This window comes from Ricinus communis, chromosome 9 (genome assembly GCF_019578655.1).
Source record: "Ricinus communis isolate WT05 ecotype wild-type chromosome 9, ASM1957865v1, whole genome shotgun sequence".
Taxonomy (NCBI): Eukaryota; Viridiplantae; Streptophyta; class Magnoliopsida; order Malpighiales; family Euphorbiaceae; genus Ricinus; species Ricinus communis.
The window spans coordinates 5,755,327-5,770,231 of record NC_063264.1 but is presented as its reverse complement, the minus strand read 5'-3'; the positions used below and the strand labels follow the sequence as shown (position 1 = coordinate 5,770,231).

Here is a 14,905-nt window from a genome sequence, read left to right as displayed (position 1 = left end):
AAAATCAAAATATTTTGTGAAAATTTTAAGTGAATTATATTTACTTTATAGAATTATAAATCTTCATTATAATTATGAGTCATAATATATTTTTATTGTGTTATTTTTAATTAGTTAATATATAAATATTCAATTTAAATTGACAGATATAATTTTATGTGGCAAATAAAATTGGCTTAAGAATTTGTTTAATAAATTTTTTTAAATTATAAATTTTTATTATAAAATTATAAAATTATTCAACTCATGAGTAATTTAAATTCAGTTTATAAATGATTTATTTATTATATTAAACAAACGAAATTCAATTTCAACTCATTATAGTAAACAATATTCGAGCTCAAACTCGAGTCCATTAAGTATTTTTAATATTAAATATTAATATTATCGTATAAAATATTATAAATATATATCATATAATAAAATATAGATTTATAATAATATATATTAGTATTATATTATATATATAAATAATATAAATTTAAAACTAAAATTAATTTGAATTGAAATTTAAATTAATAAATAAGCCTGTAAATAAATTTTTTTAAAAGTCTATTTATAGGCGAGATTACAAATTTATTTATGAACCTTTTAGAAAAACAAAGCTTAAATCAATAAATAAGTACACTTCCAAGCTAATCAACTAAACAAATTCTACCAAATTCGAGGTCTAATGGACAAAATTATCAAGCTTGAAACTAATTTAAGACTCGACTCGATCAATTTAATAAATAATATTTTTCAAATCCGGCTTGAAGTAATTCACAGTATGTTTAGTTTGTTTACAGCACTCAGTAGGAGTAGGAGGTGAGTGTCAGAGATTGCGAACAAGGAAGGAAGTTTTGAATATTCTTGAAGAGGATACCTTGAATTAAGTTTGATATGCATGGAATAACAATCTCAGTTTTCTATCCAATTAGCCGCATGCAAAATTTGAACGGCTTCCTATGCCTTTGTCGCTGACAAACATTATATGAGGTGGATCTGGAGTAGCACCATGAATGTGCAGGTAAATTTTCAAGAAAATAAAGTCTTACTGCACTTGAGATTGAAGAATTTCAAATGTCGACCTGGACATATTCAATCTTCCCGCTACTTGTCAAGTTTAACAATTTTAACCCTGTGTTTGGAAGGAAAGAAAATAAGGCCGGAGAAAATTATGAAAGTATTTTCTCTTCTTTTCCGAGTAAAAGAATAAGATTATAGTTACAGCCCTTATGAGTTGTGATAGTTTTTGCTATAATTAAAATATTAGGATAAAATTGTCTGTTTACAGTTCATAGACAGAAAAAGGAATCTTTTTTCCTTTCATTCCCAACAATTGGAAGAAAAACTTTATTATTTTCTAACCTAATTTTCTTTGTTTCCTCTTTTATCACTTCCACTGTTTAGAAAATAGTGATTAGATAACAAGAAAAGTGTTATTTATTAGAGGAGCACTTTATTCTTTAATCCGCCTTTAAAATCTAAACTTTATTTATTTATTACCTGTGATTTTCATTTCTTCTGTCAAATAGGATAAGCAGCAAAAAGGAAATGTACATTTAATTTTTAGAATTAAAACCTCTAAAAGTTGAAAAATGAAACAAAAGTATCATGCATTGGAAACAAAATTTTCCTTAAAAAATACCAATTAATATGAAGTTTGATAAAACAAAAGAGAATGCCAATAATAGGTAATGAATCCCCAAAAGTCTCAATTGGTGGTGGCATGTGAAACAACATAAGCACATTCAATATTATATATAGAGAGGAAAATTCTGGGTGCCCAAATCCGTGAACTTTCTCTCTCTGTAGTAGCCACTAGCTAGTGACTTCACTTTCTTCGGTTAGTTGCAGAAACAAAACCCAAGAAAAAGAAAATGGGTTTTGTCGCAAAAATGGTCATAGTTCCTCTATTCTTGCTACCTTTGTTGAGCTCATGCATTGTTAATGCTAATTTCTCAACAACACTTCAAGGTCCCTTTAGTCCTGTGACTGTTCCCCTTGACAACAAGACCAACCATGGCAATGCCATAGACTTGCCTGATACTTATCCTCAACTTCAAAACAATGTTAATGGTTATGACCCTCAACAAATTTCAGTCTCCCTCTCTTATAATTACGACTCTGTTTGGATCTCTTGGGTTACAGGTTTCTTTACTGCTCTTTAGTTAATGTTCTTGTTTCTCTTTTTCTTGAATATGCAGTTTCTTTTCTGTTAAAACATTGTATAAGAAGTTGGTACTTTGCTTTAAGACTTTTAGCAGGAAAAAAAGTTTCCTTGTCTTCTTTTTCAATTTGTAATTTTTTTGTTTTGGAGCATGAAGTTAGTTGGAACTTCATGGGAAAATGTTCTGTTTTGGCAAATTAATGGATTTGATGCCCTTATCAAAGAATGGACTTTCCTTGCAGATGCATGCAATCAAATAACAAGATTGAAATTTTACATGAATTTCTTTGTTTTTATGGTAGATATAGGAACTGAAGCCTTTAAGAACATTTGCATAAATTTATGCCTGCTTACTAAAATTGAGTCGGTGCATTTATCACAGATAAGTCTGATATTCATTGAAATGAGTGGAAAACAAGAATGACAAGACATGTGGAATCATGTTAAGAACAAGAATGGTGAATCGTGTAAAAGAAATTTTTAGGTTGTTGGATTATTTTACTTCTTGAGTAGGCTGAATAGACATATTTGCTTGAATTCGTTTACAGGGGATTTCCAAATTGGCGATGACATAACACCATTAGATCCTTCATCAGTTTCTAGTGTTGTTCAATATGGGATCTTGGGCTCACCAATTAGTTATGAAGCAATAGGCTATTCACTTGTCTATGATCAAATTTATCCTTTTGAAGGCCTTCAAAATTACACCTCTGGCATCATACACCACGTTCGCCTTACAGGTATTATTTACACTCAGTCTGTTCAAGAACTTCACTTGTGCTCGTAAGGAGTTTGTTTCATATTTTATCAATAGGTAGTCTTTTGATAAAAGAGTCAATTATTTGGTTTATTTTGCTTTTAGAGAAAAGGAGAAAACTGAATTGTTAACTGGCTTGTCACACATTATTCCTCAATCTAATACCTTTAGTTGTTGTTGAACAACGAAACCATCAGAAAAGACTTCCTGAAACTTTTTGTTGTTAGCATCATATTCTTTATTATGTATGTATGCAGGACTGGAACCTGGTGCACTGTATCAATATCAATGTGGAGATCCTTCTATACCAGCAACAAGCGCTATCTTTTATTTTAGAACTATGCCAGTCTCCAGTCCCACGAATTATCCTAGCAGAATAGCAGTGGTGGGAGACCTAGGTCTTACTTACAATACCAGTTCAACACTCAATTACTTGCTCAGTAATCATCCTGATCTTTTTGTTTTGGTTGGGGGTGTAAGTTATGCTGACACGTATCTCTCCAATGGAACTGGTTCTGATTGTTACTCTTGCTCATTTCCACAAACTCCCATCCACGAAACTTATCAGCCGCGTTGGGATTATTGGGAAAGGTCAAACTCCAACATCTTACAAACTCAAACTTGTTCTGCTAAACTCCATCCTAATCCTCAAAATCACCCACTTTAGAATGTTTTGAGTTATAGATTTGCAGTTCTTGCTGTAAGAGTTGGTTTAGAAAGATAGGAAGGTTGATGAAGCTCAAACCTAAAACAGAAATAGTAATTCATGTCATGATAGAAGTTTATTTATTAGTGCTCTAATGGCTGTTTTTGGTTATGGACTAAAGATTTCTACTTCTAACTGCCATTAGCAATTTAATATGGAGGCTCATGCACAATGATCTTAGGTGCATGACTTTAGCTGCAAAAAGAAATTGAAGTCGTTTTATAAGACTAGACAAATAACAAAGACAATTTTTGGAAACAGCCTGCTTTAAGGAGTAGACAGGCATGCCAGCAATAACATCTGCAGGAAAGTGTTTTGATCATCATGAGAAATTGTTAAACTACATTCTGATCAACATTAGTAATGGCTCTATAATGTACTGTTAGCAGGTTCATGCAACCTCTGGTGGCTAATGTTCCAACAATGGTGGTAGGAGGGAAACATGAATTAGAGCGACAGGCTGAAGATGAAGTTTTTGTTGCTTATAGTTCTCGATTTGCATTCCCATCTGAAGAAAGTGGGTCATCATCCATGTTATACTATTCCTTCAATGCAGGGGGTATACATTTTGTGGTGCTCAGTGCTTACATCTCCTATGATAGATCATGTAAACCCCTCGAACTCATCCTATTTTTGTTTTCTAATCTGTATTTAGTTATATGTGTATAATCACTTCAATGCATTGGCTCAGACAACTTCCTTTGAACATCAATATCCCCTTTTTTCTCTGTTAACTAGCATTAAAATGGATTCCTTTTTTTGGTGCCGGTCGTAAAATGCATTTGATTTCTTAATCACAGCTGATCAGTACGCATGGTTGGAAAGGGACCTTTATAATGTTGACAGGAGTGTGACTCCTTGGTTGGTGGCTACTTGGTACCCTCCTTGGTACAGCACCTTCAGGGCGCATTATAGAGAAGCAGAATGTATGAGAGTAGAAATGGAGGACCTGCTTTATATGTATGGTGTTGACATAGTTTTCAATGGACGTGTAAGAGTACTTCTCTCTTCTGTGTCCTTCATTGCTGGTTTTTGCTTCCTGTACTTCTGCCTCGGCAACCATCCCACCCCGAAATATAAATAAGAAGCAGCCTTAGTTTTAAATCTGTAAGTATTCTGGAATAAGAGTGTTTATTCCAGGAGGTGATGATTTGTACATGTTAAAACAATTTACAGGTTCATGCATATGAGAGGTCAAACCGGGTATACAAATACTCTTTGGATCAATGCGGTCCAGTTTATATTACAGTGGGTACTGGTGGTTGTCGAGAGTCACTGGCAATTGCTCATGCTGATGACCCTGATAATTGTCCAGAGCCATATGCTACACCAGACGAAGAAATTGGTGGCTTCTGTGCGTTCAATTTTACATCAGGCCCTGCTGCTGGTAACTTTTGCTGGGATCAGCAGCCTGAGTACAGCGCATTCAGAGAAAGCAGCTTTGGCCATGGTACACTAGAGGTGTCTCTCTCTCTCTCTCTCTCTCTCTCTCTCTGATACAGCAACAAATTGTTAAAATCCTTCAAATAGACATAAGTTTCCAGTTTTTGCCTAGTTTCCAAAATGAGAGAAAAACTGAACTGAATTTTATGTGAAGCACTTTCCATACTAACTAGCTCTACCTGCACAAAGAGGGGCAACTTATTTTCAAAATAAAAACAACTTGCAAAATATTCAATGAGAATGAAACAAAAGAAAAGAAGAAAGCTGCAAACTAACAAAACATATAGCAAGGCTAATCAAGCACTGCACTGCCTTCTTTCGCTCTCTGTCTCACCTCAAATCAGTTAAAGATGAATGCCCTCCTGAGCTAAGCCTCCAAAGATCAATAAGTAATCTAATATTGCAGAGTCTCATGCACTGCAAGATAATGCCTGGGAAGTAGTTCTGTTTAGTAGCAACACAGAACAAGATAACCCTTGTCAATTGTCATTGTGCTTTAAGCTGTGGTAGTGTATACATGCATGAAAATCTCAGCACAAGTGTACTTTGGTCTCCTGCAAATTTATTCTTGGTTCGGATGACAACTAACTACTAAAGGGGCATGCATCTTGCGTCCTTTTGTTTACAATACAGGTGAAAAATGAGACTCATGCTTTATGGAGTTGGCACCGCAATCAAGACATCTATCAAGTCGCTGGCGATATCATTTATATAGTAAGGGAACCTGAGAGGTGCCTTATTAATCCAAGGTGATTAAAGACGTTCCTCGAAGGTTAGCGGTTTCTGATATTGGGTCCCCTTGTACAGGCAACACAGAACATTAACTAAACTGTAAGTTCTGGTACCCTTAATGAATTAGCAAGCATTTTTTTGCTTCTTTCTTCCCATCCCTATATTTTGTCAGCCCTTCCAATTTGTTAAATATGTCTTATATGGAAATACATCTGCGTTACCATTTATTTAAAGCTTATCTCAATTCCCTTTTGTTTACTGGTCTGCTGGCAACTGTGGATGTGGTTAAGTGCAGTTTAGATAGCCATTCATCAGCTGAGAATTTTCACAAAATTTACCTCAAGAGAGGGTCATGGCTAACCACCTGCCTCATAATTTTAACTAATAATAGAGTTTAAAAGAATCAGTTCTCAACATTTAAATTGAATTTTCGGACCTACAAAGATTGGATTACAACACAGAGGCAGCTACTGCAACTTCTTGCCTACTAAATGATAACAACCAAGTCTTCTACCATTCAATTTGTCATTAACAGCTTCCACATAAAAGACAGGCTAAAGACCAAATACTACACAAAGCTAGATGGTAGCAACAGATAGGGCACCCACTTTCTAACAAAACTGTATAAGCCTCTTCCTTTCGGTGAGGGAAATGTATCTAGCTTTAAGAGACTGACATGAATCATAAAGTAAAGGAGAGAACTAACAGAAGGGAGATAGACATTAAGATTGTTCCTGCCATAAACCCAAAAGAAGCTTTGGAACTATCCGGGGGTAGAGGTGGAGTCACTCCTGGATTCAGTCCAGCAGGAGTGGCTGGTGTAGTAGGCATTGGCGTTGTTGGCGAATTTGGATTGTTGTTTGTGGTCGTTGGCGTTGTGCTTGTAGTTGTCCCTCCAGCAGTGCTGGAAATTGCCATGTTTCAAGTATCATAATTAAACATCCGAAATTGAATACGAACATACAGAGTACAAAAACATGTTCTTAACAATACATACACAAAACACAATCAGGAAAATGGGTACGCAATAAGACAGGATATTCAGGCAAATACATGTATAACAATGTTAAAAGTTATGTTTCTCAGTCACGTGAAAAAAGAATTACACGGCATGTGTCTAGTTTTAAATGGAGAAATTGATTTGGTAGAAAATTAGGTTAAAACTGATTATTAATGTTAGAACCCATGTGAAAAGGCCAGCAAAATGGTCCTAAAAGCAGATTCTTTAGAGAGCAATCTAAAAGCATCCTGGGATATTTTCCGTTAACCACATCTCCACTTTTTCCTTGGAACAGGTTCTCAGAGAATGGTATATTTCTTCATCTTTTTGGTGGAGTCAAAGAAAACTGGCCTTGATAATCAGCATATGGCTGAATAGTGAAATGTAGTCAAAAGAACTGCAGTCCCCAAAAGTGATTTGATGGGTTAATGCAGCTGCAAATAGCATTATAAAACTTTCTATTTATGGTTTAACCGCTAAACAAATCCCTTTCTAGATTCTTTATTTTCAAAAATGCAAATGAAGAGCATCATCCAAAGAAAAAGCGATAAGCATCTTTGCCAACCATTACTATTGCATGCCATAATAATATCAGTAGGGAAAGGCTCTATTCAGGTAGCAAAGGCAAAGTTGCATTCGAGTTGGCTTGAAGGACCACCTGCTAGCAACATAATACTATCAAGCATCCTTACAGCTCACCTTTAGCAGTGATCTAGCATGTATGTGGTTTTTGATCTACAATTAGATGTCAAGTAGAGAACTTTCTTAATTACTAGTATCTAAATTATTGCACCTTCAACATTCCTTTTGTCAGACCAGAACTAAAGATTGAACTCATAAATGAAAGCAATCTATTGAGTTTCAACCTCCCTCAAGCTAAACCTGGTAACTAGCTCATTCTTCGGGTCTTCAATAGTATCAATATGAATCTACAGGACGAGCAAATGCATTGCCTAGGACCCATTACAATGTCAAAGTGAACAGAAACTAGCAACATGGGCAGATAATGGCATCACTTCAGTGGCTTCCCCCATAGTTTTTTTTTTCTTTTTCTCTTTTTTTTGTTTTCTCAAGTGGACAGTGCAAGGGAGACAATAACACAATGACAAATGATTAATCATACCCTAAAAATTCCAAAGTTTAAAAGGGTGAAGCATTATATGCTTTATTGTGGGCATCTCAAGATGAACCTAGAATACAAAAGCATGCACTGCTTTTCAAATAATGGCTCCATAAAATGCTCTAGAAATATAATAAAATGATTAAAGTTGCACTTTTAACAATATTTGAAAAAACATAAACAAAGAAACACTAATCCAGCACCATTCCAGTGAATTCTACACCCCATTTCATGATCAATGCTAAGGCACTAAAGAGCTCATTGTAAGTAAAGGTTCATACAAATTCCATTGTTTGGATTTCATATTCCGGTCCAACTCAATAACTTTATGTTATCTCATATTTTTGAATTAACATTCATATGTTAGTATTGTATGAGGGGCCAAAAGGTGAAACTTAGGTATGGTCCACACTCCTTTGCAGATAAAGCAAAATCATTATTCATCGACCATAGTTCAGACTCCAGACAAGATTTTACCCACAACCAGAAGCAGTCACTTTAACCCTGCTGCTAGTGATTGACTCCTATTTCTAGGATCCTGTCCATTGCATTGAACTTGTAGAGGGTAATCCAACGGTCTAGAACTAAAGAGGGATCTTGTCCAAATATAGACAGAAACTAAACAGTAAGCACGTAGCGAGGAACCCAATACATTGAAAAAGGGAAAACAGACTGATATTCTTGTGATATGACACGCGAATTGAAACAAGTGCCAGGAAATATGAGAACCGTTGGATGCAAGCTTACATGCAAACAAGACACCTTTGATAGATCCACCACAAAGCACAGGATTTTACTAAAGAGGAAGGGGGTGAATAAGAAAGTTAATTACCAATAAAACACTAGTTAAGCATAAATAAAGCACACTGAACACCCATTTTCTTGAAGATGAAGAAACTATTATATTCTAAGCAACTTTCAAAAGTATCTTAAAAAAGCTAATGACCCAAATCCCGGTTAAAGAGCTGTGGCAAAAACAAAGTAAGAAATCGGTGATATCTCAACAAACATACCTTAAAGAAGATGGATACACACAAGATCCATAGCCTAAATAACAAAAACAAAGACAAAAAATTAGCAAAAAAATAATAAGAAAGCTAATGATATTTATTTAAGCTCAAAGAGTTGAGAAATGAAAGAAAAGAAAAAACAAAAAAGAAAAGACAGTAACTGGGATCAGTTTTAGCAATAGTGGCAGTGCCCGAAAAGTCACATGAGCCAGGGGCCATGCCCTTGCGCTGAAAGTAGTTATTAAAGGCATAAGAAGCATGAGCTTGAATGGTATTAGGAAGGAAGCATAAGCCACTAGAGAGAATGGGGCTACAATCAGCACCAGCGCCACAAGCATAGTCAAGAGCTGTTTGTAATGCTTGGTTGCTTGCGTCACTTCTTGCTACGCACCAGGTAGCTCCTGTAACTGCTGGAACATTAATGACACTGAAGATGAAAGTGACGAAGAAGAACGAGAGTGATGTAGCCATGGAAGAGAAGAGAGTGAGTGTGTGTTATAGGGTGGCGAGTTTAGTGTGGTGTATGTGATGATGTGTGTAGTTGGCAAAAGCAAGAGAAAGAGAGATTGATTCTTTAATCCTTTATTTCTTTTTCTTCTTTCTTTTTCTCTTTTTGTTGGCTGTATTCGCTTCTTCTGTTTTTTTTTTTTTTTTTTTTTCCCCTTTTTAAATTCGTTTTCTTCGTTAAAGAAGTCTAGGTAAAAAATTTAGGAAAAAAAAAAAAAAAAGAAGCCGTCGCCTGAGAGATTCGAACTCTCGCGGGGAAACCCCATGTACTTAGCAGGCACACGCCTTAACCACTCGGCCAAAGCGACTTCTGTTGTCATGTATTAATTAAAATTATTAAACTGCCAAAAAACAATGTTTTGACTTAACTTGGTGTGAATTTGAGTTTGAATTTGAAATACTGTTGATAAATTATCTCTTAAATAGATTTATAAATTTATGAATATATAAACGGAATAATTTACAAGCTAATAAACAGAGTATTATCAAATTTGTACTTGATTTATTAATACCGATAAACTTTTATTTACGAGATTGAATGAGCTTTTATCAAGCCAAGTTTAATTCACAACAGGTTTAATTTATTTACTGCCATGCTTTGTAAATCATCATCCATAGCTCTCAGTTTGGATGTACTATTGTGGGATGTGAAGCTTGGACTCTGAAGTGCAAATTTAGCTATTGAAAATGCTAGCTCAAAAATCACCCTAAATATAGATGCATTGGTTTGTCAAAATTTGGTCACATCTTATGAGATTACAACAACAATACATCTTGTGAAAGAGCAACATTTTCTTATTCTAAAATTAGGTCTAATTATAGATGATTTAAGGACTTTATCTGCCACATCTCATGTTTAAGTCTTTTTGTGGCTATTACGAGATCTATAAATGGTGTGCTTGCCTGACTCATTAGCTAAACATGCACCAAAGTATTGATGAAAAATATTTTTGGTTTATGAGCCTAATTAGCTTTCTGATCTTATTTTATCTTACTTATAACACTACTTTGTCAGGTATTTAATGCATATCTTATTTATTTATATATTGTTAGAGCTGATTCAGTCAAAATTGAGTTTGAGTTTAAGTTCCTATTTTGTAGGAACCACTTCGTATAAGTTGTTTCAATTTATTTCCTTCTGCTGCGCAACTAACTCTGATTGTGGAGATATCAACATTGCTTTTAGATTATATTTTATGGCTATTTAAAGGCCTAGTCTGTTCAATAAAGTTATCAAAGTATTTTTCAACAATTACTTTAGAACAATAAAACTGGTATCAGAGCCTTCAAGAAGCCTGATCAAAGAAAAGATGGCAGAAGGGAACAATTTTGCGATACCTAGCATTCCAAAGTTTGATGGAGATTATGATCACTGGTGTCTTATTATGGAGAATATTTTAAGATCGAAGGAGTATTGGAGTGTTGTCCAAAATGGTTTCGTTGTACCAGAATCTGAAGAAGCCTTAACCGCTGCTGAAAAGAAAATGCTTGATGAAGCAAGATTGAAGGATCTCAAAGCCAAGAACTATTTATTCAACTCAATTGACAAAACCATTCTGAAAACAATCACTCAGAAGAAAACGTCCAAACAGCTATGGGACTCCATGAAAACAAAGTATCAAGGCAATGCTAGGGTACAGCGTGCACAATTACAGACCCTAAGGAGAAACTTTGAATTGTTGGACATGAAGATAGGAGAATCGGTTACAGACTATCTTGCTAGAGTGATGGTGGTGGCCAACGGTATGAGGAATTATGGAGAAAACATGCCGGATGTAAAGATAGTGGAGAAGATTCTAAGAACTCTCACTGAGAACTTCAATTATATTGTATGTTCTATTGAGGAATCCAAGGATATAGATACTCTTACTGTTGATGCCTTGCAAATTTCTTTACTTGTGCATGAGCAAAAATTCAGGAAGAATACTACTGGAGTAGAAGAGCAGGTGCTGAAAGTTTCACACGATGAAAGAGGAAGTAGAGGCCGAGGAAGTGCTGCTCGAAGAAGAGGAAGAGATCGAGGAAGAACCATCAACAAAGCTATGATTGAGTGTTATCATTGTCACCAGTTGGGATATTTTCAATATAAATGTCCTAACTGGGATAAGAAAGCAAATTATGTAGAGCTTGACGATGAATATGATATGATATTGATGGCATTTGTTGAAACAAATAATGCTAAAAGGGATGAGATATGGTTCTTGGATTCTGGTTATAACAATCATATGTGTAGAGAGAAGGCTTGGTTCAATGATCTTGACGAAACTTACAAGCAAATTGTGAAGCTCGGAAACAATTGGCGTATGCAGGTTATGGGAAAAGGAAGTATACGACTATCAATTGATTGTGTGATTCATACTGTGGCTGATGTTTACCTTGTACCAGAATTGAGAAGCAATTTGCTCAGTATTGGTCAACTACAAGAACGTGGATTCTCTATTCTCATTTAGCATAGAGTCTACAAAGTATTTCATACAGAAAGGGGTCTAACTTTACAAAGTTGGATGAGTGCAAATAGAATGTTTGCTTTACTAGCCAAGCCTGTAAGAAGTCTAGTCAATCAATCAAAATGTATGCAAGCATCAATTGAAGAACAAACACAGCTGTGGCATTAAAGGTATGGACACCTGAATTATAAAGGGTTGAGAACTCTAAAATTCAGGAATATGGTGAAAGGGCTGCCAGTATGGAATGAAGTATTAGAAACATGCACAAGTTGTCTAATAGGGAAGCAACACAGGAAGCCTTTTCCAAAGAAGAGTCAATGGCGTGCCTCGAAGAGATTACAGCTGATACACTCTGACTTATGCGGACCAATCTCTCCAAATTCAAATAGCAACAAGAAATATATCTTGACCTTCATTGATGACTACAACAGAAAGGTTTGGATATATTTTCTGCAAGCCAAGTCGGAGGCATTCTCACACTTCATCCAATTTAAGAATCAAGTAGAGAAGGAGACTGGCTCTGTCATATCCTGCCTACGTACAGACAAAGGGGGAGAATTTAATTCAGATGAATTCAATTCATTCTGTAGTGAAGTGGGAATCACTAGACAACTTACTGCAGCCTACACTCCACAACAAAATGGAGTGGTAGAAAGGAAAAATCTAACAATAATGAATATAGTACAGAAGGTTCTAAAGAAATTCTGGCCAGAAGCTGCAAGGTGGACAGTTCATCTCCTAAATAGAAGTCCAGTTTCAGTCGACAAAGAAAGAACACCTGAAGAGATGTGGAGTGAAGTAAAACCCAATGTTAACTATTTTAGAGTTTTTGGGTGTTTAGCTCATGTGCATGTCCCAAACCAAAGGCAAAAAAGTTGGATGATAAAAGCATGTCTTGTGTACTTCTTGGTGTCAGTGAACAATCCAAGGCATACAAGTTATACAATCCTGTAACTCAAAAAATAATAATCAGCCGTGATGGTGGTGTTTGAGGAAGAAAAAGGTTGGGAATGGGAGAATGAAAAAACTCATGAAGATAAACTTATGTGGGTAGACTATGAAAATAAGTCAACTCAAGGAAGAGAGAATGAAGAAGATCAGACTTCAAGAGAAGCAGAGGCTGAGGTTGAAGAGTCTAACGAAACAGAAACACCTCAACGAGTTCGAAGGCGACATGTCCACTTACAAGATTATGTGTCAGGAGAAGGACTCTCGGATGAATAAGTTCACTTTGCAATGTTTACTATGTCTGAGGATCCAACTTTATTTGAAGAGGCGATAAAGGATGAGAAATGGAAGAAGGCGATGGATTGTGAAATGGAAGCCATTACGAAGAATAAAACTTGGTACTTGACAACTCTACCAGCAGGGGCAAAGAAAATTGGCATAAAATGGGTATTCAAGACCAAGTTTAATGAAAATGAGAAGGTGGACAAGTATAAAGCACGTTTGGTGGCCAAGGGATATGCGCAGGAACATGGTGTTGATTACAATGAAGTTCTTGCTCCGGTGGCTAGATGGGATACCATTAGAACACTTCTTGCAGTAGCAGCACAAAAAGGTTGGTATGTCTTCCAGTTAGATGTGAAGAGTGCATTTTTGCACGGAGAGTTGAAAGAAGATGTATATGTAGATCAACCTCAAGGATATGTCAAAGCAGGAGAATAAAACAAAGTATATAAGCTGCATAAGGCACTTTACGGTCTAAAACAAGCACCACGTGCTTGGTACATCAAAATAGAGGCTTACTTCATCAAGGAAGGATTTCTGAAATGCAACTACGAACACACTCTTTTTATTAAAACAGAAGGAGATAATCAACTTTTAATTGTCAGTCTTTATGTAGATGATCTTATTTATACTGGAAATAATTCTGACATGATTGTAAAGTTTAAAGCTTCCATGAAAAAAGAATTTGATATGACTAATTTGGGAAAGATGAAATATTTTTTGGGAATGGAAGTAAGTCAAAAGGAAGAAGGGATCTTTATTACGCAAAAGAAATATGCAGGGGAGCTGCTTGAAAGATTCAAGCTTCATGAAGGTAATTGTGTCAAAAATCCTATAGTTCCTGGTGTTAAGCTATCGAAGAATGATGGAGAAGTCAAAGTGGATGGAACATTATATAAGCAGCTCATCGGGAGTCTTATGTATATAACTGTCACGAGACCAGATCTCATGTATGTTGTATGCCTATTAAGCAGATTCATGGCAAATCCTTCGGAGCAGCATATGCGTGCAGGGTCATGCATTATTTGAAGGGAACTCACTCTTTTGGTCTGTTCTACAAGAGATGAGGTGAGGATGAGTTAATTGCATATACGGACAGCGATTACGCTGGTGATACAGATGATAGAAGAAGCATAAGTGGCTGTGTTCTTTTTGAATGGAGGGGCAGTCTCATGGGCATCAAAAGAGCAGCTTGTGGTGACATTCTCTACCACAGAAGCTGAATTTATTGTTGCAGCATATTGTGTATGCCAGAGTGTGTGGATGAAGAGGATCCTGGAGCAATTTGGAGTTGTACAACCTCAATGTACAAAAATTTTATGTGACAACAGTTCAGCCATCAAGTTGTCTAAACATCCAATTTTTCATGGAATGAGTAAACATATTGATGTAAAGTTTCACTTTCTCAAAGTATTTTTCAACAATTACTTTAAAACAACATATATATTCTATTTTTTTTATATATCGAGATTTTATTTTTTCTGATAAAATTCTTTTTATCAGATAAATTTATATGTAATTAGGCTGTTTTTATTTTATTTAGATTTTTTAAAATTGTTAAAAATAAAGAAAATAAATTGTTTTTCTTTACTAAAAGAAATTCTTCTAAAAATTCTTCATCAATTTGCTTCTCAAAAACTTTTCTTATTTATTAGCCAAATCCTTCTATTTATTGGTAACATTAGACAAATAAAGATATTTTTTAGGGTTTTCTATGATAAATTGGAAGATCTCTTACATTCTGATAAATTTAAGATATTTTGAATTGATGCAATTCCCCTTTTCTTTTTTTTTTTTTTAA

General features: G+C 35.2%; 2 protein-coding genes and 1 non-coding gene across 9 annotated transcripts; 1 reads left to right on the top strand and 2 right to left on the bottom strand.

The window, feature by feature from the left end:
- Positions 1 to 692: 692 nt before the first annotated feature.
- Positions 693 to 7,585, top strand: LOC8280655 (purple acid phosphatase 15). Of its 6 annotated transcripts, none has more exons than XM_025157160.2 (8): positions 693 to 1,009; positions 2,535 to 2,610; positions 2,701 to 2,892; positions 3,167 to 3,500; positions 4,005 to 4,222; positions 4,416 to 4,606; positions 4,792 to 5,076; positions 5,692 to 6,042. In XM_025157160.2, exons 2-8 carry the CDS (start codon positions 2,583 to 2,585, stop codon positions 5,809 to 5,811), a joined length of 1,368 nt encoding a protein of 455 aa, XP_025012928.2. In that variant the 5' UTR covers positions 693 to 1,009; positions 2,535 to 2,582; the 3' UTR covers positions 5,812 to 6,042. The 6 variants fall into 6 exon arrangements, 5 of the variants coding, with proteins under 5 accessions (XP_025012928.2, XP_048234812.1, XP_048234813.1 ...); XR_001535158.3 differs by lacking the exons at positions 693 to 1,009; positions 2,535 to 2,610 and adding exons at positions 1,714 to 2,133; positions 7,086 to 7,585 and having other exon boundaries at positions 5,692 to 5,889; XM_025157161.2 differs by lacking the exons at positions 693 to 1,009; positions 2,535 to 2,610 and adding an exon at positions 1,710 to 2,133 and having other exon boundaries at positions 4,931 to 5,076; positions 5,692 to 5,825.
- On the bottom strand, positions 6,181 to 9,624 carry LOC8280657 (PLASMODESMATA CALLOSE-BINDING PROTEIN 3). Of its 2 annotated transcripts, XM_048378857.1 has the most exons (4): positions 9,082 to 9,624; positions 8,924 to 8,957; positions 8,658 to 8,706; positions 6,181 to 6,694 (listed from the first exon to the last, which is right to left on the bottom strand). In XM_048378857.1, exons 1-4 carry the CDS (start codon positions 9,389 to 9,391, stop codon positions 6,554 to 6,556), a joined length of 534 nt encoding a protein of 177 aa, XP_048234814.1. In that variant the 5' UTR covers positions 9,392 to 9,624; the 3' UTR covers positions 6,181 to 6,553. The 2 variants fall into 2 exon arrangements, with proteins under 2 accessions (XP_048234814.1, XP_002518089.2); XM_002518043.4 differs by lacking the exon at positions 8,658 to 8,706 and having other exon boundaries at positions 9,082 to 9,614.
- A 29-nt stretch (positions 9,625 to 9,653) lies between these two features.
- Positions 9,654 to 9,735, bottom strand: TRNAS-GCU. The gene has a single exon. It is a non-coding gene; the product is annotated as a tRNA-Ser (tRNA).
- Between the last annotated feature and the right edge of the window lie 5,170 nt (positions 9,736 to 14,905).